General features: G+C 33.5%; 1 protein-coding gene across 4 annotated transcripts in view; it reads left to right on the forward strand.

Annotated features, from left to right (window-relative positions):
* The window catches only part of LOC143054974 (prolyl endopeptidase-like), a 54,160-nt gene that overhangs the window by 2,900 nt on the left and 25,050 nt on the right, over positions 1-26,210 (forward strand). For all 4 annotated transcript variants that reach the window (XM_076228073.1, XM_076228074.1, XM_076228072.1 and 1 more), the window contains exons 2-9: positions 5,714-5,841; positions 16,040-16,135; positions 16,749-16,917; positions 17,456-17,557; positions 20,860-21,002; positions 21,719-21,884; positions 23,405-23,500; positions 24,144-24,248. In XM_076228073.1, the coding sequence (XP_076084188.1) occupies positions 5,714-5,841; positions 16,040-16,135; positions 16,749-16,917; positions 17,456-17,557; positions 20,860-21,002; positions 21,719-21,884; positions 23,405-23,500; positions 24,144-24,248 (1,005 nt within the window). The remainder of the gene's footprint in view (positions 1-5,713; positions 5,842-16,039; positions 16,136-16,748; positions 16,918-17,455; positions 17,558-20,859; positions 21,003-21,718; positions 21,885-23,404; positions 23,501-24,143; positions 24,249-26,210) is intronic.

The raw sequence follows: 26,210 nt of genomic DNA on the forward strand, positions 1-26,210 counted from the left end.
ATATATATTTGGGACTATTATGCTAGTATACTTAAATTACTAACTTAGCATAATAGTCCCAGTCCCATATATTATATCAAATATTATTGGATGCCGAATTGACTTTAAATAGGTGCCGATTTGACTAGATGCCGATTTAACCAGGTGCCGATTTGACTTTTTCTATGGGTGCCGATTTGACCAGGTGCCGATTTGACTTGTACCCGAAAAAGCATAGGTACAGGACATGATAATTTTTTTTAGCCGTCCACCTTTTTTGTACTCTCGTATCTTATCATGCTGTTCAATAACATTCAGGAAACCGGATTTACTTAGAGTTGATGCCCATAACGTAACGGTACCCAAATTGCACCTATTTAGCAAAACTAGCAGTGGGAAATCTTAGAAGATTTCCTAGAGATTAAACACGTTGTAATTTTATGATCCGATAGTATGCACGTCTTTCAACATGGGTAAATATTTTTAGATATACAAAAAACGTTTACAGGATTTAACAACAGATGAAGTGTTTACTGAAAAAGCAAAATGTATACTGAAACGTCGCCATGCGACGTCATCAAAACGTCATCTTTTTAAAATTAGCAAATACAATATGTTTCACTCACTAGTATCCATTTCTTAAAAAAGAAGAGTAAGAGTAGGCATGGACGAATCCGCATGGACAAATATCCAATTGTTCAAAATATTTGAAAAAAATAAACAAAAGCTATTCGACTTTTGACAATGCAAATATGGGTACTCCTCAATGCTCCTCATTACAGAAACATTAATGGTTTGGAGGTTAGTTCAGACCAATTTTTCTATGATTCCATATAAATTGAAAATCAAATTGGTGTACCTATACACATGGAAAAAAGTATTGCAACACCTTGATTTTTTAAAATTTGAAAAATTAGCCTCTTTTTTTGGATGAAATATAATAAAATATTTGTATAATATTATTGAAACATAGTTTATGATAACATTGGCATTGAAAGGAACAAAAAATAATGATTTATATAACCACAATTTTAATAACAAAATGAAGTGTTTTTTGTACTAAAAAATGCATTTTACAACTTTTACTGTAGTCGAACTTAACAATGTCAGACATTTCAAAATTAATCTTCAGATGACTGTTCACATCATGGTTGGTCGTTATACGCCAAAGAATTAGTACTTTGTGCGCAGCCTCCATTCAAATGGATAACCGCATCTAAACGTCTCCTGATTCCTGCCAAAAATCGACTAATTTGTTGCTAGGGTAGCAGCAACCATTTCTGATGAAGGGCATTGTTTATTTCATGATGTGTTTGAACTGGGGTGTCCTTTCGCGCACGTTCTGCCCAATAGTGTCCCATATATGCTCGATATGGTTCAAATACGGGCTACGATCCGTCCAAGGAAGATGAACCGAATTCCATTGGAACAATGGATCTTCCTCCACGATGCTAGTTTTCAACTTTAGCGAGCTCTGCACTACATTGGATACGGAAAACTGTGTGTCTGTTCGTAAGCAAATGTCTCCAAAATGGTCTCATCGCACGATAACCAGTAGCGATGAGTCGATCTCGAACAGTTCTTGTTAAAAGGCTCCTGTATGCCCACCACTCTCTTTTTAGGATTGTATTGTATGCAATGGGTTTCCTTCTGACCAACCTTCATTATGCTTGATTTTCCCTAGCAAATGGTATAGGGGGTCTTCTTTATCTCGGAAGGTCTTTAACATCGTTTAGTGCCTTATTTTTATTCTCAAAACGACTTATAGTGGAATGGTGATGACCAAAAATACGTGCAGTTGTTTCAGCGACATCCCTGCTTCTCTCATGCTGATAATCTGCCATCTTGCTGCAGTTTAGAGTTGTCGAGGACCCATTACAAGGTGTCAATCACATAACTTTAAAAACTTGGTTATTTAAAGTGTTGAAAACAATGAGGATGAAAACATCTGTTTTGCTGTTAACGGGTACAGTAGCTGCATGTGCAGATAAAAACTTATCGAGTCGATATTTATTGATTAAACTCAGGTGATACTTAAATAATGTTTAATTAGTTCTATTTTACCAAATTATATCACAAAAAAATAAAAAGTGTTTTTTTAATTTCAATTTCAATTTGGTGTTGCAATACTTTTTTCCATGTGTATATATAATAAAGAAGGATACGGCTACAAAATAAACACAAAATGGAAATGTTTGTCTTGATCATAAAAAAAAAAACGAACTGTCAAAATAGGTGCAATTTGGGTACTGTCACGTTACAATACTTCCGTCAATTATATTAGGAATCAGAATATAACAACATGACAATCAAAATTTATCCTTTCTGTTGATAGACTTAGAATTATAATATAAGACAGGCATTACCTGTGGAAGGGAACGAAGTCTGTATGATTTTTATACAACTGCAAAAATTGATAATTTTTTGGTCGTATATTGGTATCACGTTGGTGTCGTCGTCTGCATCTGCGTTGTCGTCGTCGTCCGAAGTCGGTTTTCGCACTATAACTTTAGTACAAGTTTTATGACCACGAAAGGAAGGTTGGGATTGATTTTGGGAGTTTTGGTTCCAACAGTTTAGGAATTAGGGGCCAAAAAAGGGCCCAAATATAAGCATTATTTTTGGTTTTCGGACAATAACTTTAGTATAAGTAAATAGAAATCAATGAAATTTAAACACAAGGTTTATGACCACAAAAGGAAGGTTGGGATTGATTTTGGGAGTTGAGGTCCCAACTGTTTAGGAATTAGGGGCAAAAAAGGGGCCTTAATAAGCATTTTTCTTGGTTTTCGCACCATAACTTTAGTATAAGTAAATAGAAATCTATGAAATTTAGGAATAAGGGTCCAAAGGGTCCAAAATTAAATTTGTTTGATTTCATTAAAAAATTGAATAATTGGGGTTCTTTGATATGCCGAATCTAGCTGTGTATGTAGATTCTTAATTTTTGGTCCCGTTTTCAAATTGGTCTACATTAAGGTCCAAAGGGTCCAAAATTAAACTCAGTTTGATTTTAACAAAAATTGAATCCTTGGGGTTCTTTGATATGCTGAATCTAAAAATGTACTTAGATTTTTTATTATTGGCCCAGTTTTCAAGTTGGTCCAAATCGGGGTCCAAAATTAAACTTTCTACATTGGCTAGAGGTATAGGGGGAGGGTTGAGATCTCACAAACATGTTTAACCCTGCTGCATTTTTGCGCCTGTCCCAAGTCAGGAGCCTCTGGCCTTTGTTAGTCTTGTATTATTTTAATTTTAGTTTCTTGTGTACAATTTGGAAATTAGTATCACTATGGCGTTCATTATCACTGAACTAGTATATATTTGTTTAGGGGCCAGCTGAAGGACGCCTCCGGTTGCGGGTATTTCTCGCTACATTGAAGACCTGTTGGTGACCTTCTGCTGTTGTTTTTTCTATGGTCGGGTTGTTGTCTCTTTGACACATTCCCCATTTCCATTCTCAATTTTATTTGTTTGATTTCATCAAAAATTGAATAATTAGGGTTCTTTGATATGCCAAATCTAATTGTGTATGTAGATTCTTAATTTTTGGTCCCGTTTTTAAATTGGTCTACATTAAAGTCCAAAGGGTCCAAAATTAAACTAAGTTTGATTTTAACAAAAATTGAATTCTTGGGCTTCTTTGATATTCTGAATCTAAACATGAATTTAGATTTTTGATTATGGGCCCAGTTTTCAAGTTGGTCCAAATCAGGATCCAAAATTATTATGTTAAGTATTGTGCAATAGCAAGAAATTTTCAATTGTACAGTATTGCCCAATAGTAAGAAATCTTCAATTGCACAGTATTGTGCAATAGCAAGTATTTTCAATTGCACAGTATTGCACAATAGCAAGAAATATCTAATTGCACAATATTGCGCAATAGCAAGAAATTTTCAATTGGAGTTATCTTTCTTTGTCCAGAATAGTAGTTGAATCAACTTAAATCATTGTTTTATACAATATACAATGTACTATTATTCACTTTTACTACCAACTGATAAATCAAAATTACATTTTTTTATCTTTACCATTCAGTGATAACAAGCACTTTTTTTACATTTTAATATTTTATGATGTATTTAAATGAGTAGCTATTGTTGCAAACTCCATTAGAAATTTGAATTGAGATCAGTTTTTGAACAAGGGAAAGGGGGATGTGAAATCAAAAATATGGGGGGGGGGTTCAATTTTTCTCATTTCAGATTTCATAAATAAAAAGAAAATTTCTTCAAACATTTTTTTGAGAGGATTAGTTTTCAACAGCATAGTGAATTGCTCAAAGGCAAATAAAAATTTAAGTTCATTAGACCACATTCATTCTGTGTCAGAAACCTATGCTGTGTCAATTATTATTTTTTTTAAATTCAAATTTGAACCTCAAATCTGTTAAAAAGGAACGGAAATTCCATAAAGTTTCAGATTTTGGTTCTGTTGTTTGAGATTTTAGTTGTGACATTATTTAATTTTTTTGACCTTATATCATGTATATTCAATGAAAACAAAGAAACGATATATCATCAGGTAACGTTTTTTTTTCATATAAAAGAATTGGTAAAAAGGAAAAACAGGGATGATTCCAGGTGTTTTCAAATGGGTCCCTTGAACATCAAATTGGGAATTTTTATTCTAATTGGGAATTTTTCAAGCATAAAATTTAAGACGAAATAACATTATTTTCCTGTTTAAAAAACAGAAAATGTATATTATTAAGTTTAACTTGTACACTGAGGTTCATGTAAGTTGTAACATTTTGAATAATTCTGGATGGGCTACTGTTAATACATGAATATCATTGAACATGATGCACTAGTCTATCATCTTAGCTATAGTTACCTAGGCCTATTACAAAAATATATATTTCAGCAAACATAAACCACTGAAAAAAATCAACCTGCTGGGCGATCTGCTTTTACAAGATCGAATACTCCTATAACATATTAATCATTTGAATTCGGCTGATAAAATTGCCACATTTTGACATAATTAAATCGTTGTTAATAAAATGCGATCGTAAACAGCATTCTTATACGGATTTTAAAACGTTTTGACAACAAACTATGAAAAATTATACTTTAATCGGTGACAAAAACTTTTCCGGAAATATCGATTTTTATTTTATTTTCCTGAATTGGGAATTCATTTTCATGTACATTTTTTGGGGGCCGCTGGCAGATTTAGGTGCCGCTAAGCGGCCCTAAACTATATAGTGGAATCATCCCTGAAAATGGTATTATGTTCTTCCTTAATTTTGCTATCTAGACTGATAATTATATATATTTTTCTCAAAGTCTCATGACAAACAAGACCGGAAAAAGGAAGAAGACTTCTGTGCAAATGCAGGAAAATAAAAAAAAATCTGAAAAAAGAAAGTTAACTGTTTTGAGTAGAATGATTTTTTTGCATGAAATTTTTAATTTTTTTTTTTTTTTTTTCTTCTGTAATAAGGGACTCGTCCCCTTATTACATGTATTAAAAGTCACTGTTTAATATGTTGATTCATATTTATATCCAATATGTTAACAAGGTTGATTTATAAAAAAGTTCGAACCTTTGGCAGGAAATCCTAGTCAATTTAAACATTGTTAAAGCAGGATTTGTTTTATTTCACTGTATATAGAATGACTTTTATGTATAGCACAATTTCTCTTTTTGATTTATGCATGATAACATGTACAGCAGGCTGGTTATTATATTGGAGTTTAAATTACATTATATTATTTATTTTAAGGTGTCTGATCCATACAAATGGTTAGAAGACCCAGATAGTGAAGAAACAAAGGGATTTGTAGACCAACAAAATGATATTTCTAGACCCTTACTTGACCAATGTCCAGTCAAAGAAAAACTCAAAAACAGGTAGATCAACAAAATAATGTTTTTAGACCCTTGCTTGACCAATGTCTAGTCAAGGAAAAACTTAAAAACAGTTAGACCAGCAAAATGATATTTCTAGACCCTTATTTTGATCAATGTCCTGTCAAAGAAAAACTGTCAAATTTATTCGTTTAGTGCATGTTCACTTGTTTGAGTTACTATGACTTTTGATTGAGTTAAGCTATTTCAATAGATATTTTTTAGATATATCAAGACGCCATCTTCCTGTTTGAACATTTTTGAATGATTTAATACACACGTCATTTTAGAGTACAAGTCAGAATAACCTGATATCAAGGCAGTGCCTAGTAGTCACCTGCTGCTGACCTGCAAGCTCTTTTCAGATACATCAGACGTCATCTTCCTGTTTGAATGATTTAATACACAAGTCATTTTAGAGTTCAAGACAGAATAACTTGATACCAAGGCCTAGATGTCACCTGTAAGCTCTTTTCAGATACATCAGACGTAATCTTTTTGTTTGAATGATTTAATACACAAGTCATTTTAGAGTACAAGACAGAATAACTTGATACCAAGGCCTAGATGTCACCTGTAAGCTCTTTTCAGATACATCAGACGTAATCTTCCTGTTTGAATGATTTAATACACAAGTCATTTTAGAGTACAAGACAGAATAACTTGATACCAAGGCCTAGATGTCACCTGTAAGCTCTTTTCAGATATATCAGACGTCATCTTCCTGTTTGAATGATTTAATACACAAGTCATTTTAGAGTACAAGACAGAATAACTTGATACCAAGGCCTAGATGTCACCTGTAAGCTCTTTTCAGATACATCAGACGTCATCTTCCTGTTTGAATGATTTAATACACAAGTCATTTTAGAGTACAAGACAGAATAACTTGATACCAAGGCCTAGATGTCACCTGTAAGCTCTTTTCAGATACATCAGACGTAATCTTTTTGTTTGAATGATTTAATACACAAGTCATTTTAGAGTACAAGACAGAATAACTTGATACCAAGGCCTAGATGTCACCTGTAAGCTCTTTTCAGATACATCAGACGTCATCTTCCTGTTTGAATGATTTAATACACAAGTCATTTTAGAGTACAAGACAGAATAACTTGATACCAAGGCCTAGATGTCACCTGTAAGCTCTTTTCAGATATATCAGACGTCATCTTCCTGTTTGAATGATTTAATACACAAGTCATTTTAGAGTACAAGACAGAATAACTTGATACCAAGGCCTAGATGTCACCTGTAAGCTCTTTTCAGATACATCAGACGTAATCTTCCTGTTTGAATGATTTAATACACAAGTCATTTTAGAGTACAAGACAGAATAACTTGATACCAAGGCCTAGATGTCACCTGTAAGCTCTTTTCAGATACATCAGACGTAATCTTCCTGTTTGAATGATTTAATACACAAGTCATTTTAGAGTACAAGACAGAATAACTTGATACCAAGGCCTAGATGTCACCTGTAAGCTCTTTTCAGATATATCAGACGTCATCTTCCTGTTTGAATGATTTAATACACAAGTCATTTTAGAGTACAAGACAGAATAACTTGATACCAAGGCCTAGATGTCACCTGTAAGCTCTTTTCAGATATATCAGACGTCATCTTCCTGTTTGAATGATTTAATACACAAGTCATTTTAGAGTTCAAGACAGAATAACTTGATACCAAGGCCTAGATGTCACCTGTAAGCTCTTTTCAGATACATCAGACGTAATCTTCCTGTTTGAATGATTTAATACACAAGTCATTTTAGAGTACAAGACAGAATAACTTGATACCAAGGCCTAGATGTCACCTGTAAGCTCTTTTCAGATACATCAGACGTAATCTTCCTGTTTGAATGATTTAATACACAAGTCATTTTAGAGTTCAAGACAGAATAACTTGATACCAAGGCCTAGATGTCACCTGTAAGCTCTTTTCAGATACATCAGACGTCATCTTCCTGTTTGAATGATTTAATACACTAGTCATTTTAGAGTTCAAGACAGAATAACTTGATACCAAGGCCTAGATGTCACCTGTAAGCTCTTTTCAGATACATCAGACGTAATCTTCCTGTTTGAATGATTTAATACACAAGTCATTTTAGAGTTCAAGACAGAATAACTTGATACCAAGGCCTAGATGTCAACTGTAAGCTCTTTTCAGATACATCAGACGTAATCTTCCTGTTTGAATGATTTAATACACAAGTCATTTTAGAGTACAAGACAGAATAACTTGATACCAAGGCCTAGATGTCACCTGTAAGCTCTTTTGAGATATATCAGACGTCATCTTCCTGTTTGAATGATTTAATACACTAGTCATTTTAGAGTTCAAGACAGAATAACTTGATACCAAGGCCTAGATGTCACCTGTAAGCTCTTTTCAGATATATCAGACGTCATCTTCCTGTTTGAATGATTTAATACACAAGTCATTTTAGAGTTCAAGACAGAATAACTTGATACCAAGGCCTAGATGTCACCTGTAAGCTCTTTTCAGATACATCAGACGTAATCTTCCTGTTTGAATGATTTAATACACAAGTCATTTTAGAGTACAAGACAGAATAACTTGATACCAAGGCCTAGATGTCACCTGTAAGCTCTTTTCAGATACATCAGGCCACCCTTAAAAAATTGTTTGTTTGGCATTGCCGACCCACACTATCAGCAGGTGGGTAGGTAGGTAGGGATTTTTTTTTTTTTTTTACATTTAAAAGCCTTATACATGTAAATCATGAAGTCTCCAGATCAATGTTGTCTAAAGCATTGCAGCATTGTTGTGTGTACATGCTGGTGGTTTCTTTGAAAGGGGTCAACCATCAATGTCACATTCTACATCATATGGATAATTTCATGTAAGACAGTCAGTTTTATTGGCAAAGTTAACCAAAGTACCCAGAAAAAAACACAGAACTGAGGCAGGAAACTGACAAATTAACCATATAAAATGTATGACCTGAAAATTGAGCTTTTATTGTGGGACTGCCCATTGAACAGAGGCCTGATGTCACATCTTGAAGTTGTGGTCACAGTTTGGTTAAATTACCATAAGTTAAATGGCTCAACCACTACGGCTCCTTGTACAAATGGACAAAGATTTAAAACTTTTGCCCAACTAGGGCTCAAACCAATACCTGGAGGCTAGTAATCATACATGTAAGGTGTGACGAACTACCATACAAACACGCCTATTTCCCCTGATAAGTTTTGAGGATAAAGGATCTGTTCCAAATTAGGATAGCAAAATATTAAAAATTTTGAAGGTTGGCACAAATAGACATGGTGTTTATACTAATATTATCCAAGTGCAAGGTTTTTCAGGGATAGGTTTAAAACGTATGATAAATTCAAAATGGAAATATGCAGCAGGACAGACAATTTTTGCAGATAAATAAATTATGGGTTGTAATGCTTGTTTGATTAACAGAAATCTGGACATGCATTACATGAATACAGATAAATTAATGAGCCCTTAGAATTGTGGAAAAGGAGGGGATTTTATTCATCACTAGTACACTGGATACATTTATAAATATGTTTCTGTCAGTATCTTTTCTGTTTCAAGAATTATCTTATTCATGTTAAGAAGAAAGGCAAGAAAAGGGGGAAGTACTTCAATTGACACAAGATGCTAGTCTTTAAAATATGTATGTTTTGTTCCAGGCTAGCATCTACTGGTACAAAACTACTATAAACCTGTAAATCATTATGGTCTTTAAGCTTTGGTGCTTACAGCCATAATTATCTTGAATGCATCATTGTGGTTCTGACTATAGTAGAAACTTTGTTCTCTGGTTCAAGGGAAAATTTGTCAATGATAAATTTCAAATATTTAATAAGTTCAACAATTGTAAGAGCCATGCATATTTGTTCTGTGATGTCCCGGTGAAAAACTTCTATCTCATGAAGCGACAAAGTCAAGCAGAAATCATCTGTTTCTGCTTTACAAAAGATAAAATTGAGTCCTCTACAAGGTCTCTCAGAACGTTTCTTTCAAAGAATAGCTGAAATCCATCTCCCTTAACCAATGCATTGCAGCATAGGGAGATACCTTCCCCTGCCGGCCTCTTTGACATTACTTTTGGCAGACTTTTTCTATTCCATGTCATTTAAATGTTTGCTCCCAATACAGTGTAAGGCAAGCGCTTTTAAGATCATGATTTGAAATAAGTAAAGTCAGGAACAAACTCGGCGGATACGATCAATTTCCGGCACAATTTCGATTTTTTTTAGATAAAAAAAAAAAAAAATTCTGAAACGCAAATAAAATTATTTGGGCGGCAAGTTTTTCAGTGGGTCGGGCGGCAATGCCAAACAAATGAAATTTTATTTTAGGCCTCAGACGTAATCTTCCTGTTTGAATGATTTAATACACAAGTCATTTTAGAGTTCAAGACAGAATAACTTGATACCAAGGCCTAGATGTCACCTGTAAGCTCTTTTCAGATACATCAGACGTCATCTTCCTGTTTGAATGATTTAATACACTAGTCATTTTAGAGTTCAAGACAGAATAACTTGATACCAAGGCCTAGATGTCACCTGTAAGCTCTTTTCAGATACATCAGACGTAATCTTCCTGTTTGAATGATTTAATACACAAGTCATTTTAGAGTTCAAGACAGAATAACTTGATACCAAGGCCTAGATGTCAACTGTAAGCTCTTTTCAGATACATCAGACGTAATCTTCCTGTTTGAATGATTTAATACACAAGTCATTTTAGAGTACAAGACAGAATAACTTGATACCAAGGCCTAGATGTCACCTGTAAGCTCTTTTGAGATATATCAGACGTCATCTTCCTGTTTGAATGATTTAATACACTAGTCATTTTAGAGTTCAAGACAGAATAACTTGATACCAAGGCCTAGATGTCACCTGTAAGCTCTTTTCAGATACATCAGACGTAATCTTCCTGTTTGAATGATTTAATACACAAGTGATTTTAGAGTTCAAGACAGAATAACTTGATACCAAGGCCTAGATGTCACCTGTAAGCTCTTTTCAGATACATCAGACGTAATCTTCCTGTTTGAATGATTTAATACACAAGTCATTTTAGAGTACAAGACAGAATAACTTGATACCAAGGCCTAGATGTCACCTGTAAGCTCTTTTCAGATACATCAGACGTAATCTTCCTGTTTGAATGATTTAATACACAAGTCATTTTAGAGTACAAGACAGAATAACTTGATACCAAGGCCTAGATGTCACCTGTAAGCTCTTTTCAGATACATCAGACGTAATCTTTTTGTTTGAATGATTTAATACACAAGTCATTTTAGAGTACAAGACAGAATAACTTGATACCAAGGCCTAGATGTCACCTGTAAGCTCTTTTCAGATACATCAGACGTAATCTTCCTGTTTGAATGATTTAATACACAAGTCATTTTAGAGTACAAGACAGAATAACTTGATACCAAGGCCTAGATGTCACCGGTAAGCTCTTTTCAGATACATCAGACGTAATCTTCCTGTTTGAATGATTTAATACACAAGTCATTTTAGAGTACAAGACAGAATAACTTGATACCAAGGCCTAGATGTCACCTGTAAGCTCTTTTCAGATATATCAGACGTCATCTTCCTGTTTGAATGATTTAATACACAAGTCATTTTAGAGTACAAGACAGAATAACTTGATACCAAGGCCTAGATGTCACCTGTAAGCTCTTTTCAGATATATCAGACGTCATCTTCCTGTTTGAATGATTTAATACACAAGTCATTTTAGAGTACAAGACAGAATAACTTGATACCAAGGCCTAGATGTCACCTGTAAGCTCTTTTCAGATACATCAGACGTAATCTTCCTGTTTGAATGATTTAATACACAAGTCATTTTAGAGTACAAGACAGAATAACTTGATACCAAGGCCTAGATGTCACCTGTAAGCTCTTTTCAGATACATCAGACGTAATCTTCCTGTTTGAATGATTTAATACACAAGTCATTTTAGAGTTCAAGACAGAATAACTTGATACCAAGGCCTAGATGTCACCTGTAAGCTCTTTTCAGATACATCAGACGTCATCTTCCTGTTTGAATGATTTAATACACTAGTCATTTTAGAGTTCAAGACAGAATAACTTGATACCAAGGCCTAGATGTCACCTGTAAGCTCTTTTCAGATACATCAGACGTAATCTTCCTGTTTGAATGATTTAATACACAAGTCATTTTAGAGTTCAAGACAGAATAACTTGATACCAAGGCCTAGATGTCACCTGTAAGCTCTTTTCAGATACATCAGACGTAATCTTCCTGTTTGAATGATTTAATACACAAGTCATTTTAGAGTACAAGACAGAATAACTTGATACCAAGGCCTAGATGTCACCTGTAAGCTCTTTTCAGATACATCAGACGTAATCTTCCTGTTTGAATGATTTAATACACAAGTCATTTTAGAGTACAAGACAGAATAACTTGATACCAAGGCCTAGATGTCACCTGTAAGCTCTTTTCAGATACATCAGACGTAATCTTTTTGTTTGAATGATTTAATACACAAGTCATTTTAGAGTACAAGACAGAATAACTTGATACCAAGGCCTAGATGTCACCTGTAAGCTCTTTTCAGATACATCAGACGTAATCTTCCTGTTTGAATGATTTAATACACAAGTCATTTTAGAGTACAAGACAGAATAACTTGATACCAAGGCCTAGATGTCACCTGTAAGCTCTTTTCAGATACATCAGACGTAATCTTCCTGTTTGAATGATTTAATACACAAGTCATTTTAGAGTACAAGACAGAATAACTTGATACCAAGGCCTAGATGTCACCTGTAAGCTCTTTTCAGATATATCAGACGTCATCTTCCTGTTTGAATGATTTAATACACAAGTCATTTTAGAGTACAAGACAGAATAACTTGATACCAAGGCCTAGATGTCACCTGTAAGCTCTTTTCAGATACATCAGACGTAATCTTCCTGTTTGAATGATTTAATACACAAGTCATTTTAGAGTACAAGACAGAATAACTTGATACCAAGGCCTAGATGTCACCTGTAAGCTCTTTTCAGATACATCAGACGTAATCTTCCTGTTTGAATGATTTAATACACAAGTCATTTTAGAGTACAAGACAGAATAACTTGATACCAAGGCCTAGATGTCACCTGTAAGCTCTTTTCAGATACATCAGACGTAATCTTCCTGTTTGAATGATTTAATACACAAGTCATTTTAGAGTACAAGACAGAATAACTTGATACCAAGGCCTAGATGTCACCTGTAAGCTCTTTTCAGATACATCAGACGTAATCTTCCTGTTTGAATGATTTAATACACAAGTCATTTTAGAGTACAAGACAGAATAACTTGATACCAAGGCCTAGATGTCACCTGTAAGCTCTTTTCAGATACATCAGACGTAATCTTCCTGTTTGAATGATTTAATACACAAGTCATTTTAGAGTACAAGACAGAATAACTTGATACCAAGGCCTAGATGTCACCTGTAAGCTCTTTTCAGATAGATCAGACGTCATCTTCCTGTTTGAATGATTTAATACACAAGTCATTTTAGAGTACAAGACAGAATAACTTGATACCAAGGCCTAGATGTCACCTGTAAGCTCTTTTCAGATACATCAGACGTAATCTTTTTGTTTGAATGATTTAATACACAAGTCATTTTAGAGTACAAGACAGAATAACTTGATACCAAGGCCTAGATGTCACCTGTAAGCTCTTTTCAGATACATCAGACGTAATCTTCCTGTTTGAATGATTTAATACACAAGTCATTTTAGAGTACAAGACAGAATAACTTGATACCAAGGCCTAGATGTCACCTGTAAGCTCTTTTCAGATATATCAGACGTCATCTTCCTGTTTGAATGATTTAATACACAAGTCATTTTAGAGTACAAGACAGAATAACTTGATACCAAGGCCTAGATGTCACCTGTAAGCTCTTTTCAGATACATCAGACGTAATCTTCCTGTTTGAATGATTTAATACACAAGTCATTTTAGAGTACAAGACAGAATAACTTGATACCAAGGCCTAGATGTCACCTGTAAGCTCTTTTCAGATACATCAGACGTCATCTTCCTGTTTGAATGATTTAATACACAAGTCATTTTAGAGTACAAGACAGAATAACTTGATACCAAGGCCTAGATGTCACCTGTAAGCTCTTTTCAGATACATCAGACGTAATCTTCCTGTTTGAATGATTTAATACACAAGTCATTTTAGAGTACAAGACAGAATAACTTGATACCAAGGCCTAGATGTCACCTGTAAGCTCTTTTCAGATACATCAGACGTAATCTTCCTGTTTGAATGATTTAATACACAAGTCATTTTAGAGTACAAGACAGAATAACTTGATACCAAGGCCTAGATGTCACCTGTAAGCTCTTTTCAGATACATCAGACGTCATCTTCCTGTTTGAATGATTTAATACACAAGTCATTTTAGAGTACAAGACAGAATAACTTGATACCAAGGCCTAGATGTCACCTGTAAGCTCTTTTCAGATATATCAGACGTCATCTTCCTGTTTGAATGATTTAATACACAAGTCATTTTAGAGTACAAGACAGAATAACTTGATACCAAGGCCTAGATGTCACCTGTAAGCTCTTTTCAGATACATCAGACGTAATCTTCCTGTTTGAATGATTTAATACACAAGTCATTTTAGAGTACAAGACAGAATAACTTGATACCAAGGCCTAGATGTCACCTGTAAGCTCTTTTCAGATATATCAGACGTCATCTTCCTGTTTGAATGATTTAATACACAAGTCATTTTAGAGTACAAGACAGAATAACTTGATACCAAGGCCTAGATGTCACCTGTAAGCTCTTTTCAGATATATCAGACGTCATCTTCCTGTTTGAATGATTTAATACACAAGTCATTTTAGAGTTCAAGACAGAATAACTTGATACCAAGGCCTAGATGTCACCTGTAAGCTCTTTTCAGATACATCAGACGTAATCTTCCTGTTTGAATGATTTAATACACAAGTCATTTTAGAGTACAAGACAGAATAACTTGATACCAAGGCCTAGATGTCACCTGTAAGCTCTTTTCAGATACATCAGACGTAATCTTCCTGTTTGAATGATTTAATACACAAGTCATTTTAGAGTTCAAGACAGAATAACTTGATACCAAGGCCTAGATGTCACCTGTAAGCTCTTTTCAGATACATCAGACGTAATCTTCCTGTTTGAATGATTTAATACACAAGTCATTTTAGAGTACAAGACAGAATAACTTGATACCAAGGCCTAGATGTCACCTGTAAGCTCTTTTCAGATACATCAGACGTCATCTTCCTGTTTGAATGATTTAATACACAAGTCATTTTAGAGTACAAGACAGAATAACTTGATACCAAGGCCTAGATGTCACCTGTAAGCTCTTTTCAGATATATCAGACGTCATCTTCCTGTTTGAATGATACATTGATTTTTTTGTAAATTGTACTTAATATTTTGATAATGAAAATTTCTCAGATACTATTACAATGTATTAAACGGAATGATTCATTATGAAACCATTATGGTTCATCTACTTCAATGGACAAAATGGTACATCATGTACATAGGATTCAATGTTAAACTCGTGTGGTCCATCTAATTCAATATTATACAATTACTGTCTTTTGATGAGGTAAATATGCGGTTTTATTGACTTTTGAAAAACTGATATTCACTGAGGCCGACGGCCGAAGTGAATATCAGTTTTTCAAAAGTCAATTAAACCACATATTTACCGAAAAAAAAGACAGTAATTGTTTTATTCCATATTCCGAGGAGATAAAATGTATTTGATGACAAACATAATACCAAAACAAATTTTACATGAAACATTTTACCATAACGTAGCATGTAAAAGCGTGTGACGTTTAGCGCGGTGAATAACACTTTCTCAGGTGAATATGCTTTTTTTATTCAAAATCCAATTCATATAGAGAAACCTACTAAAATAATTCCAATATGGAATAAAATGGTACATTAGTATGTAATATATGTAGAGATGATACATTAATGGTAAACCAGTGTATTGAATTAGATGAACCACATGTGTTTAAAAATGATGTTTAAAATATGGTGTCCGAATTCCATCTCATGTTATATATGAACTTGTCTAGATGCAATGCTTTATAATAAATATTGATATTTTTTCATTTGCAGAATTACAGAGATGTGGGATTACCCTAAGTACAGCTGTCCTTACAAAAGGGGAGATCACTATTATTATTACTTCAATACAGGGCTTCAGAACCAAAGGTAGGTATTATTCTAAGGTATACCTTGTTAAGACAATCACAATGGGGGTTAATTTCTACAAAAAAAATCTCCTATCACTTTTGATCAAACTTGGCCACAAACATTGGGGTGTCTAGTTTAAAAAAATATGTCTGACGACTGCAAACCAGTATGGCTGATATGGCTAAAAATAGAACACAGGGATTAAAATGAAAGTCTTGTTTAATTCTCTTGAAAACAGTTATGAAAAAAGGAAGTTTGAAAAGGGACAGAAACATGTGAGTAATTTTCAGAAATCATCATACAACTCCTTATAGGAGTTATTACCCTTTAAAATTGTTTTAAAGTACAGTTTTATTTTCATCCAATTTTGTGCTTTGGGTAAGAAACTGTATAATATAGAGAGAAACTGTAAACAGAAACAAATGATCAGTAATACAGGATTAACAAAAAGGAGATTTTTGTCATGAATTCTTTAATGTTAAAGAGTGTACATGTCCATTGTTGATGTTGCACACAGACAAGTGTGAGTGACACAGGCTCAAGCTCTTTAGAGCCACTTGTTAAATATGTTGCACACACAATTTCCTAATCCAATACAACAAATGATAAGGATTTATTCATTTTTTTTCAGCGTATTGTATGTACAAGATTCTTTAGAAAGTGAACCCAGAGTTTTCTTAGATCCAAACAAACTGTCAGAAGATGGGACCATTTCACTGAGAAATACAGCATTCACAGAAAATGGAGAATATTTTGCATATGGCTTAAGTAAAAGTGGTTCTGATTGGGTAACAATTCAGGTAATTGTATTAAGCTTTTAACAATATGATAAAGATAATGTAGATTTAATGAAAATTATTAAGGAGAAAAATGTTTTTGTTCATCATCTAGAAAAAATAATGAAAAAACATGAAAAAATGCTGATCTCTTATACTTCAAAACAGCTGATAAAAATACACATTTAGTTTGTCATATTTGGGGCTAAAAGTTAAATAATTATCCTGAGTATGTACTTCTTACAAAAAATAAAAGTAAATATCTTTATAAAAAAAAAATATTAGATATGTACAATACCAGAGTATTAACACTATTCAATGTAAAGTAATTTAGGCAGAGTTTTGATACTTTGAAAGTATTAACTGTATTCATCCAAATTACTTGCCATTGTTGTGATTGGATCGAATATTCATGAAATGATGAAACAGATTTAATGAAAGTCCGGGTTGACAGAACACTCCACAATGAAATAATACTACACATGCAACTTTTCTGTTGCCACGATGTTCACAAATTAACTTTGGACTTAAAGTTCTTATTCTTATTGTTTATTATTTTAAGTTTAAAAAGGCACCTTCAGGAGAAGATCTACCGGATGTTTTAGAGAATGTAAAGTTTACAAGTCTGGCCTGGACACATGATAATAAAGGACTGTTTTATAATGTAAGTTTAACAGATGTTTGACAGAATATTTAAGTCTATTCTTTGAAACTAATTAGGAAGCATAAAGTCTGATTGCTTTTTTAGGAGATGAGAGAGACATATTCTACACAATTGATATCTAACCACTGGCTTAATACTTTTCTAAATTGTTGTGTACAATTAGTGAGATTTTCCCAACATCCATTTGGTTGTTAGATAGTTACTTACAGTTCAATTTTCGCGAAAGCCATCCCAAACTCCAAACACCGAGTTTTTTGCTGGTGTGACACCAGGAAACTCCGACATCACTCCCTAAATTGTCAGAGAAATTTGGGAGTATTCCCTCCGACTTCCGCGTAAATCCGTTACCTTTTGTTTATTGTATTAGCGACATCTCTCCCAGTCTGGAGTGACGCGGTGTCACACCAGGTAATTAATTGCCCTAATCCTTCTGATCTATGCCGGCACTCGACAGTCAAGGTATGCGAGATTTCTAATGTAATTAAACAATTGTATTTCCTGTCTATTGATTATCAGGTTATATCTGATTGCTTGAAACAAATGAAAGATTAAAATAAAAGTCAAAACGTTGTTGTTATTTCTTTCAATTACACTGTACATTTAAATCAAGTTAAAAAAAAAACTATATTTGATTTTGACTTCCGTTTTTTATCAGTAAATAAATATTTAATTTACTAAAAGAGATATAATTGTGTAACAATAAACGGAGACTAACGTTGAATAAATTAGGACAGCTTAAAGAAAAATTACACGTCTCAAAGTTTTTTATACAAGTAAAAAAGAAAATATTATTCACTATCTGTTATGCTAATAAGTTTCCATTTCCATTTTACGATTACAAAATAAAAGTTTTAAAAAGCAAAAGATTGTTGTTAATGCTTTCAATTGCAGTAAAGTTTTATAAAAAAATATCTATACTTGATTATGATCTCTTGTTCTTTTTATCGGTAATTTATATAACTTGCGAAAATAGACGGAAATTAACGCTGAAGTTATAAAATGTGAGAAAAAAAGAAAATTACGTGTCTTTAAACTTGTATATGCAAGAAAAAAAGAAAATACTATTCACAATTCGCTATGCTTAATAAGTCTACGGCATTTTCTCTTCACGATTTGTTAGCATTACTTTAGGATAAATAATACATTTCGGCTACAACAGGAATACTTCTATAGCTGCATCAAATCGTCGTTGCATAATATTTATTTACGCACAATGAATGTAAACTTTTGTGTTGTATTTAGAACAGTAATCTTTAAATATTTCTAAACCAATAAATTGCCGTGGGAAGACGACACGCAACTCAGTGATCAACAGTGCGTGGTTGAACTTGAACTTGACTTCGCTCACAATATTGAATGCTAAAAATAGTGACATCAATTTTGTCCACGAGATTTTTATTTGGCGGGAAATAGTATCATGTAACAGTTAACTCAGGTGACCTTTCTGGATAACCGTAGGAAAATTCATTCAAGGTTTAAACTTGCTTTGTAATGATTGACATAAATTTGTGTGCGTTAAGATTGAGGCTCTAGAAGGTCCTTTTACAATTGATTAACCGGATTCTAAATTATATTCCTTTTCTGAAAAAACCAACATCAGCCTTTTATTTTTACGTTTCTCAGTCAACAGAGGACATAAAACCGGACATTATTTATACGTCTATAGTCAACACTATATATTAATGGTATATGAAAACAGGATGCATGTTCATGATGGGCGTTGGTAGAGACCTCTGTGAAAATTTGTCGATCGTTAAAATCCGATCTAATTTTTTTTTTTACATATTTCTTTCTTGTAGAACACAATATAATTTCATTTTAATATTCTATTGTATAAATTGTTGAACTACTTCTTTTTATATTTCGCCGAGGAGTTTTAACGAGCAGTAAACTACGGATTGCGCCAATCCAATTTTATTTTAAATAATTAAAGATCAATAACAGATTAAAAACACATGATTTCTTTTCTCCATATAATTAAATAAGGTTGTGATTATTGTGTTGTGTCTTCTCAGTTTTTATGAATATAGGGCTGCCACATTGCATACAAAACTATTTGTCACTTTACAGTTTCTTTTTAAAATTCAAATATTTCAAGTCGGAAATTTTATTCTACCGAGGTAGTGAAACATAATATTTTACATTTCAAAATAAATTGAAAGTAACAGAGTTCACTTGTTGATCCGATAAATTAACTCTTGGGTTTAATTTAGATTGGACAAATTACCGTAAAGACATCATTTTGTTTTAAGCCAGTTGATATTAATTTTATAATATTGAACTATTAATGAACCGAATATTGCTCACTGAGTAGGTCATAAAAGGTTCTAATTGTGGTAAAATCGTCTTTGTTGAAAAAAAACAAAAATTATGACCTGATCGGACTATAATGAAAATACAAAATAAGTATTTTATTCGTATTTTTATACGTCTGTTCGCTGTATGTCATATGACAATGACATGGGCATATACATACAAGAATAATAATCTTATTTTAAATAGAAATGTCACACTTTTATCTGACAATGAAAGGACATTTAAATAACGTATTTTAAAGCACACAGGTGCAATCAAGATCGATTAAATGTACAAAGGTAATAAATCTGGCTAATCCGATGATGTTGTCACGCGTCATTAATTTTCAGAACATCCGATGGGCAATAAACCAATTAACAGCCACGCGGTGTTGGGAGAGAATCTTTGGAGGAAATTGGGAGTATAATCCGTGATTCGCGGTGTCACACCGCTACACTCGGAAATCGGTGATTAGAGTTCGCGATTACATACTCTCTGGGCGTACTGTATGGTATTGATTTGATTTTTTCAGTTTCTTCACTTATAATAGATCCATGTTTTACTCGCTTGAGTTATTAGATAGCACCACCTCCGTTATCCACAGAAATGTTAAATCAGCACAAAAACCATCAAATGAAAACAGTTAATTTATCCAGGAAAAAAAACAATCTTATATTAATTGAGGTCCTCCACCATGATAGATCTGTGTTTTACTCGCTCAGATTATTAAAAAATTAAACACTAGATATTTCTGTTCTAATTTTGTATTTTCTCAACTACATATGTACAGTAGTACTGCTTCAAATCTACAACCCTCAGTTTTTGGCTTCATGTGCTGTTCTTATCTCTTAAGTTATGAATATTCATCAGCTATGTAGGCGAGTCAAAATCAAATTATATGTGATAATGACCAGCCAGTACACACTGTATTATGATTTCATTAACCAGTATTAATAAGATAGAATTATCACTTAGATCTCCACATCTTACACATTTGATACTTTCAGCAATATCTTAAACAAGATGGAAAATCAGACGGAACAGAGACTACAAGTAATGTCAACCAAAAACTGTTTTATCATAGGCTGGGAGAGGACCAATCAAAAGATGTGTTAGTGGCAGAGTTTCCTGACAATCCTAAATGGATGATGTAAGTATTCTATATATTGAGCAAGGGAGAACCAATCAAAAGAAGTGTTAGTGGTAGGAATTTCCTGACAATCCTAAATGGATGATGTAAGTATTCCATTGATCAAGGGAGGACCAATCAAAAGATGTGTTAGTGACAGAGTTTCCTGACAATCCTAAATGGATGATGTAAGTATTCTATTACTCAGGGGAGGACCAATCAAAAGATGTGTTAGTGACAGAGTTTCCTGATACTCCTAAATGGATAATGTAAGTATTCTATTGCTATGGGGAGGACCAATCAAAAGATGTGTTAGTGACAGAGTTTCCTGATACTCCTAAATGGATGATGTAAGTATTCTATTGCTTAGGGGGAGGACCAATCAAAAGATGTGTTAGTGGCAGAGTTTCCTGACAATCCTAAATGGAAGATGTAAGTATTCTCCTTATTAGGTGAGGACCAATAAAAAAATGTGTTATTGGCAGAGTTTCCCGATAATCCTCAATAAGTATTCTATTACTCAATGGAGGACCAATCAAAAGATATGTTAGAAGCAGAGTTTCCTGATAATCCTAAAAGGATGATGTAAGTATTCTATTGCTCAGGGAAGGACCAATCAAAAGATGTGTTGGGCAGAGTTTCCTGACAAATCTGAACAGACTATATCTAAGGATAGGACCAATAAAAAAATGTGTTATAAGCTGAGTTTCCTGACAATCCTAATTTTATTTTTTCAGGGGAGCAGAAGTGAGTGATTGTGGAGATTATTTGGTCCTAGCGATATCAGAAGGCTGTGATCCTGTCAACAGACTTTACTATACAAACCTAAAGACACTGCCTGATGGAATCAATGGACTGCTGCCCTTTGTCAAGGTCGTGGACAACTTTGATGCTGAATATGAGGTAATTATAATGAGCCTCATCATGGGGGTTTTTACCATGTGATTACTAGACCAAATATTTCATGATTATTTGATTATCTGATAATCAAGGACTGTATTTTTGATTATTTGTTTAAACGATTATGTGATGATATATTGATAAAACATTTGTGATTATGTAATTACTTGGACACCCCCATGAGGGGCCTCTATAATGAAACTGTAGAGCTGTCAAGTTTTCATGAAGCAAATGCTTTAGATTTGGTAAAAAGAAAATAAACAATAGAACAACTTGAGGATAGTGCTGACAAATAAGTATGAAAAAACGTGAGTCTCATACAAATAGTAAGAGACTTTACAGCAACTGAAACATGAAACATGAAAACAAAACAACTCAGCAATTAGCACATTTTATTTTTCATTGTTGTGAATGTATCATCAGTCAGGGGACTTACTTAAACAAGGGATTTTCTAAATCACTGATTCAAGTAACATTATTTCCATAAAGGTTGGAAGTTAGAGTTGTCTTTCTTTAATAATCACCTATTTAAGTAGTACAAATTAATCACTAGAAGAAGTGATTTAATATTAGTGTAGCTTTATATATAGAATACTAATGATCCAGGGACTAATTATGTTTCTAAACTTATCAGAACCAACATCTGTGCTGTCTAGGATGACCAGGTCATTTCAGGTGATGACCTTGTACTGAATCTAGCATAATGACATAAAAATCACTTGTTTAAGTATCAGACCTCAATTTCCTCCCCAAAAATCACTTCTTTAAGTATTCTTTTAAGTATTCTTTTAATAACCCCCACTAATTTCAACACCCCCGAACAGTGAAATTTTTATCACGAACAGTAGAATTTTATTACATAATCTGAAAGATGAAACCTTGAACTTCACAGGAAAAATACTCCCACTGCTGTGAAAAATCTTTTAAGAAAGTATCAGTTCATTATGTAAAGCCATTATTATAGCATTTTTTCAACTAAAATAGAATTTTCAGATAAATGATAGCATCAAAGGCATATAAACCTTTCTACTTAAAAGAAGCAAAAAGTTCATATTTTTTTAATTTTACCAATTAATTAAAAGATGTTATTTAAACCTATGTGTTTAAAATTTTGAAAAAACTACAAAATCCCATTTTTGTGACAAAACCTCAAATTTGCTACTCAAATAAGTGATTTAAAAATCACTTATTTCAGTAAGTCCGCTGACTGATCATACTAGTAGTTTATTGTTCATGTTGTAAGCCTATTGCTAGTTGAAGTTTGTTAGTATGAAGCAAGTGCACTGTACCCAATAATAACATGAATAAATTGCAATCATATTAGATTTGAAATTCACAACTCATTGAAATTGACTATTTGTACAGATTTCTTTCTTTAAATATATATCAATTGTTAAGTGATATGAAAAGTGTCAATGAAATGAAATCAGAGAAACCTCTTATCAGTGAAGTTTTCCATTCATAGTTGTGACTTTTATAGAGTTGAATGAAGTTGATTATTTATATGAATTATATTTTTGTAGTACATCACCAATGAAGGGACAGTGTTTACATTTAAGACCAATCTAAAGGCACCAAGATACAAGCTGATTAATATTGATCTGGCTGATTATGATATGGTAAGTCAAATCAGACATCAATAAAATATAGTTATTAATCAATCAATTTTAAACTAGGTTTTCTAAATGGTAAAACCAATGATATTGAATTGGTGAAGTATGGATGGTGGTGGCTGACTGCTGCTTACAGTTTCTGTGCAATAATTTATGAACCTTTTAATTAATGCTTTTTAATGCTTGTTTTCTCATTTGCAATCATAACACATCTTCTAGTATCTATTTTTAAATTTTAATGTATTGATTACTGATGACAAAATGGAGGTCAAAATCAATGTTGACGATTTTCACTTTTACTGTTCAAGAGTTATGGTTCCTGATAGATAGACAAAAGACACTTTACGCCATTTCCAACTATTACTCATGAACAATTAGACCAATGCACTTTTAATTTTAATATGCTGATACTGATTACAAAATAGTGGTTAAAGTCAGTATTGACAATTTTCTTTATTGCGGTTCTTATGGTCCTTGATCAAAAGGCATATAATGTTGGCAGGTAACGAAAACTTAAAAGAAAACCCAGTGTACTGTCAATTTCGACAATTTTGACAGGAAAAATTAATTGGTAAAAAGTCAGTTTGATTGAAGAGGCAATTGTTGTTTGATGAATTTTTAAATTGATAAACTTTTTGACTTTTTTCAGGAGAAATGGACAACTCTAGTTCCAGAGGATGAAAAAAGTGTGCTACAATGGGCCTCTTGTGTGAATACCAATAAACTTATACTGTGTTATCTAGAAGATGTTAAGGTAGGTCAGAGGTCAACTTGACATGAAAAAAGTGTGCTACAATGGGCCTCTTGTGTGAATACCAATAAACTTATACTGTGTTATCTAGAAGATGTTAAGGTAGGTCAGAGGTCAACTTGACATGAAAAAAGTGTGCTACAATGGGCCTCTTGTGTCAATACCAATAAACTTATATTGTGTTATCTAGAGGATGTTAAGGTAGGTCAGAGGTCAACTTGACATGAAAAAAGTGTACTACAATGGGCCTCTTGTGTCAATACCAATAAACTTATATTGTGTTATCTAGAAGATGTTAAGGTAGGTCAGAGGTCAACTTGACATGACAAAAGTGTGCTACAATGGGCCTCTTGTGTCAATACCAATAAACTTATATTGTGTTATCTAGAAGATGTTAAGGTAGGTCAGAGGTCAACTTGACATGATAAAAGTGTACTACAATGGGCCTCTTGTGTCAATACCAATAAACTTATAGTATTATCTAGAAGATGTTAAGGTAGGTCAGAGGTCAACTTGACATGAAAAAAGTGTGCTACAATGGGCCTCTTGTGTGAATACCAATAAACTTATACTGTGTTATCTAGAAGATGTTAAGGTAGGTCAGAGGTCAACTTGACATGAAAAAAGTGTGCTACAATGGGCCTCTTGTGTGAATACCAATAAACTTATACTGTGTTATCTAGAAGATGTTAAGGTAGGTCAGAGGTCAACTTGACATGAAAAAAGTGTACTACAATGGGCCTCTTGTGTGAATACCAATAAACTTATACTGTGTTATCTAGAAGATGTTAAGGTAGGTCAGAGGTCAACTTGACATGAAAAAAGTGTGCTACAATGGGCCTCGTGTTAATACCAATAAACTTATACTGTGTTATCTAGAAGATGTTAAGGTAGATCAGAGGTCGTCCTTGACATGAAAAAAGTGTACTACAATGGGCCTCTTGTGTCAATACCAATAAACTTATATTGTGTTATCTAGAAGATGTTAAGGTAGGTCAGAGGTCAACTTGACATGAAAAAAGTGTGCTACAATGGGCCTCGTGTTAATACCAATAAACTTATATTGTGTTATCTAGAAGATGTTAATGTAGGTCAGAGGTCAACTTGACATGAAAAAAGTGTACTACAATGGGCCTCTTGTGTCAATACCAATAAACTTATATTGTGTTATCTAGAAGATGTTAAGGTAGATCAGAGGTCAACTTGACATGAAAAAAGTGTGCTACAATGGGCCTCTTGTGTGAATACCAATAAACTTATACTGTGTTATCTAGAAGATGTTAAGGTAGGTCAGAGGTCAACTTCACATGAAAAAAGTGTGCTACAATGGGCCTCTTGTGTCAATACCAATAAACTTATACTGTGTTATCTAGAAGATGTTAAGGTAGGTCAGAGGTCAACTTGACATGAAAAAAGTGTACTACAATGGGCCTCTTGTGTCAATACCAATAAACTTATACTGTGTTATCTAGAAGATGTTAAGGTAGGTCAGAGGTCAACTTGACATGAAAAAAGTGTGCTACAATGGGCCTCTTGTGTGAATACCAATAAACTTATACTGTGTTATCTAGAAGATGTTAAGGTAGGTCAGAGGTCAACTTGACATGAAAAAAGTGTGCTACAATGGGCCTCTTGTGTCAATACCAATAAACTTATATTGTGTTATCTAGAGGATGTTAAGGTAGGTCAGAGGTCAACTTGACATGAAAAAAGTGTACTACAATGGGCCTCTTGTGTGAATACCAATAAACTTATATTGTGTTATCTAGAAGATGTTAAGGTAGGTCAGAGGTCAACTTGACATGAAAAAAGTGTGCTACAATGGGCCTCGTGTTAATACCAATAAACTTATATTGTGTTATCTAGAAGATGTTAAGGTAGGTCAGAGGTCAACTTGACATGAAAAAAGTGTACTACAATGGGCCTCTTGTGTCAATACCAATAAACTTATATTGTGTTATCTAG

The sequence above is a fragment of the Mytilus galloprovincialis genome, chromosome 12 (genome assembly GCF_965363235.1).
Source record: "Mytilus galloprovincialis chromosome 12, xbMytGall1.hap1.1, whole genome shotgun sequence".
Classification (NCBI taxonomy): domain Eukaryota; kingdom Metazoa; phylum Mollusca; class Bivalvia; order Mytilida; family Mytilidae; genus Mytilus; species Mytilus galloprovincialis.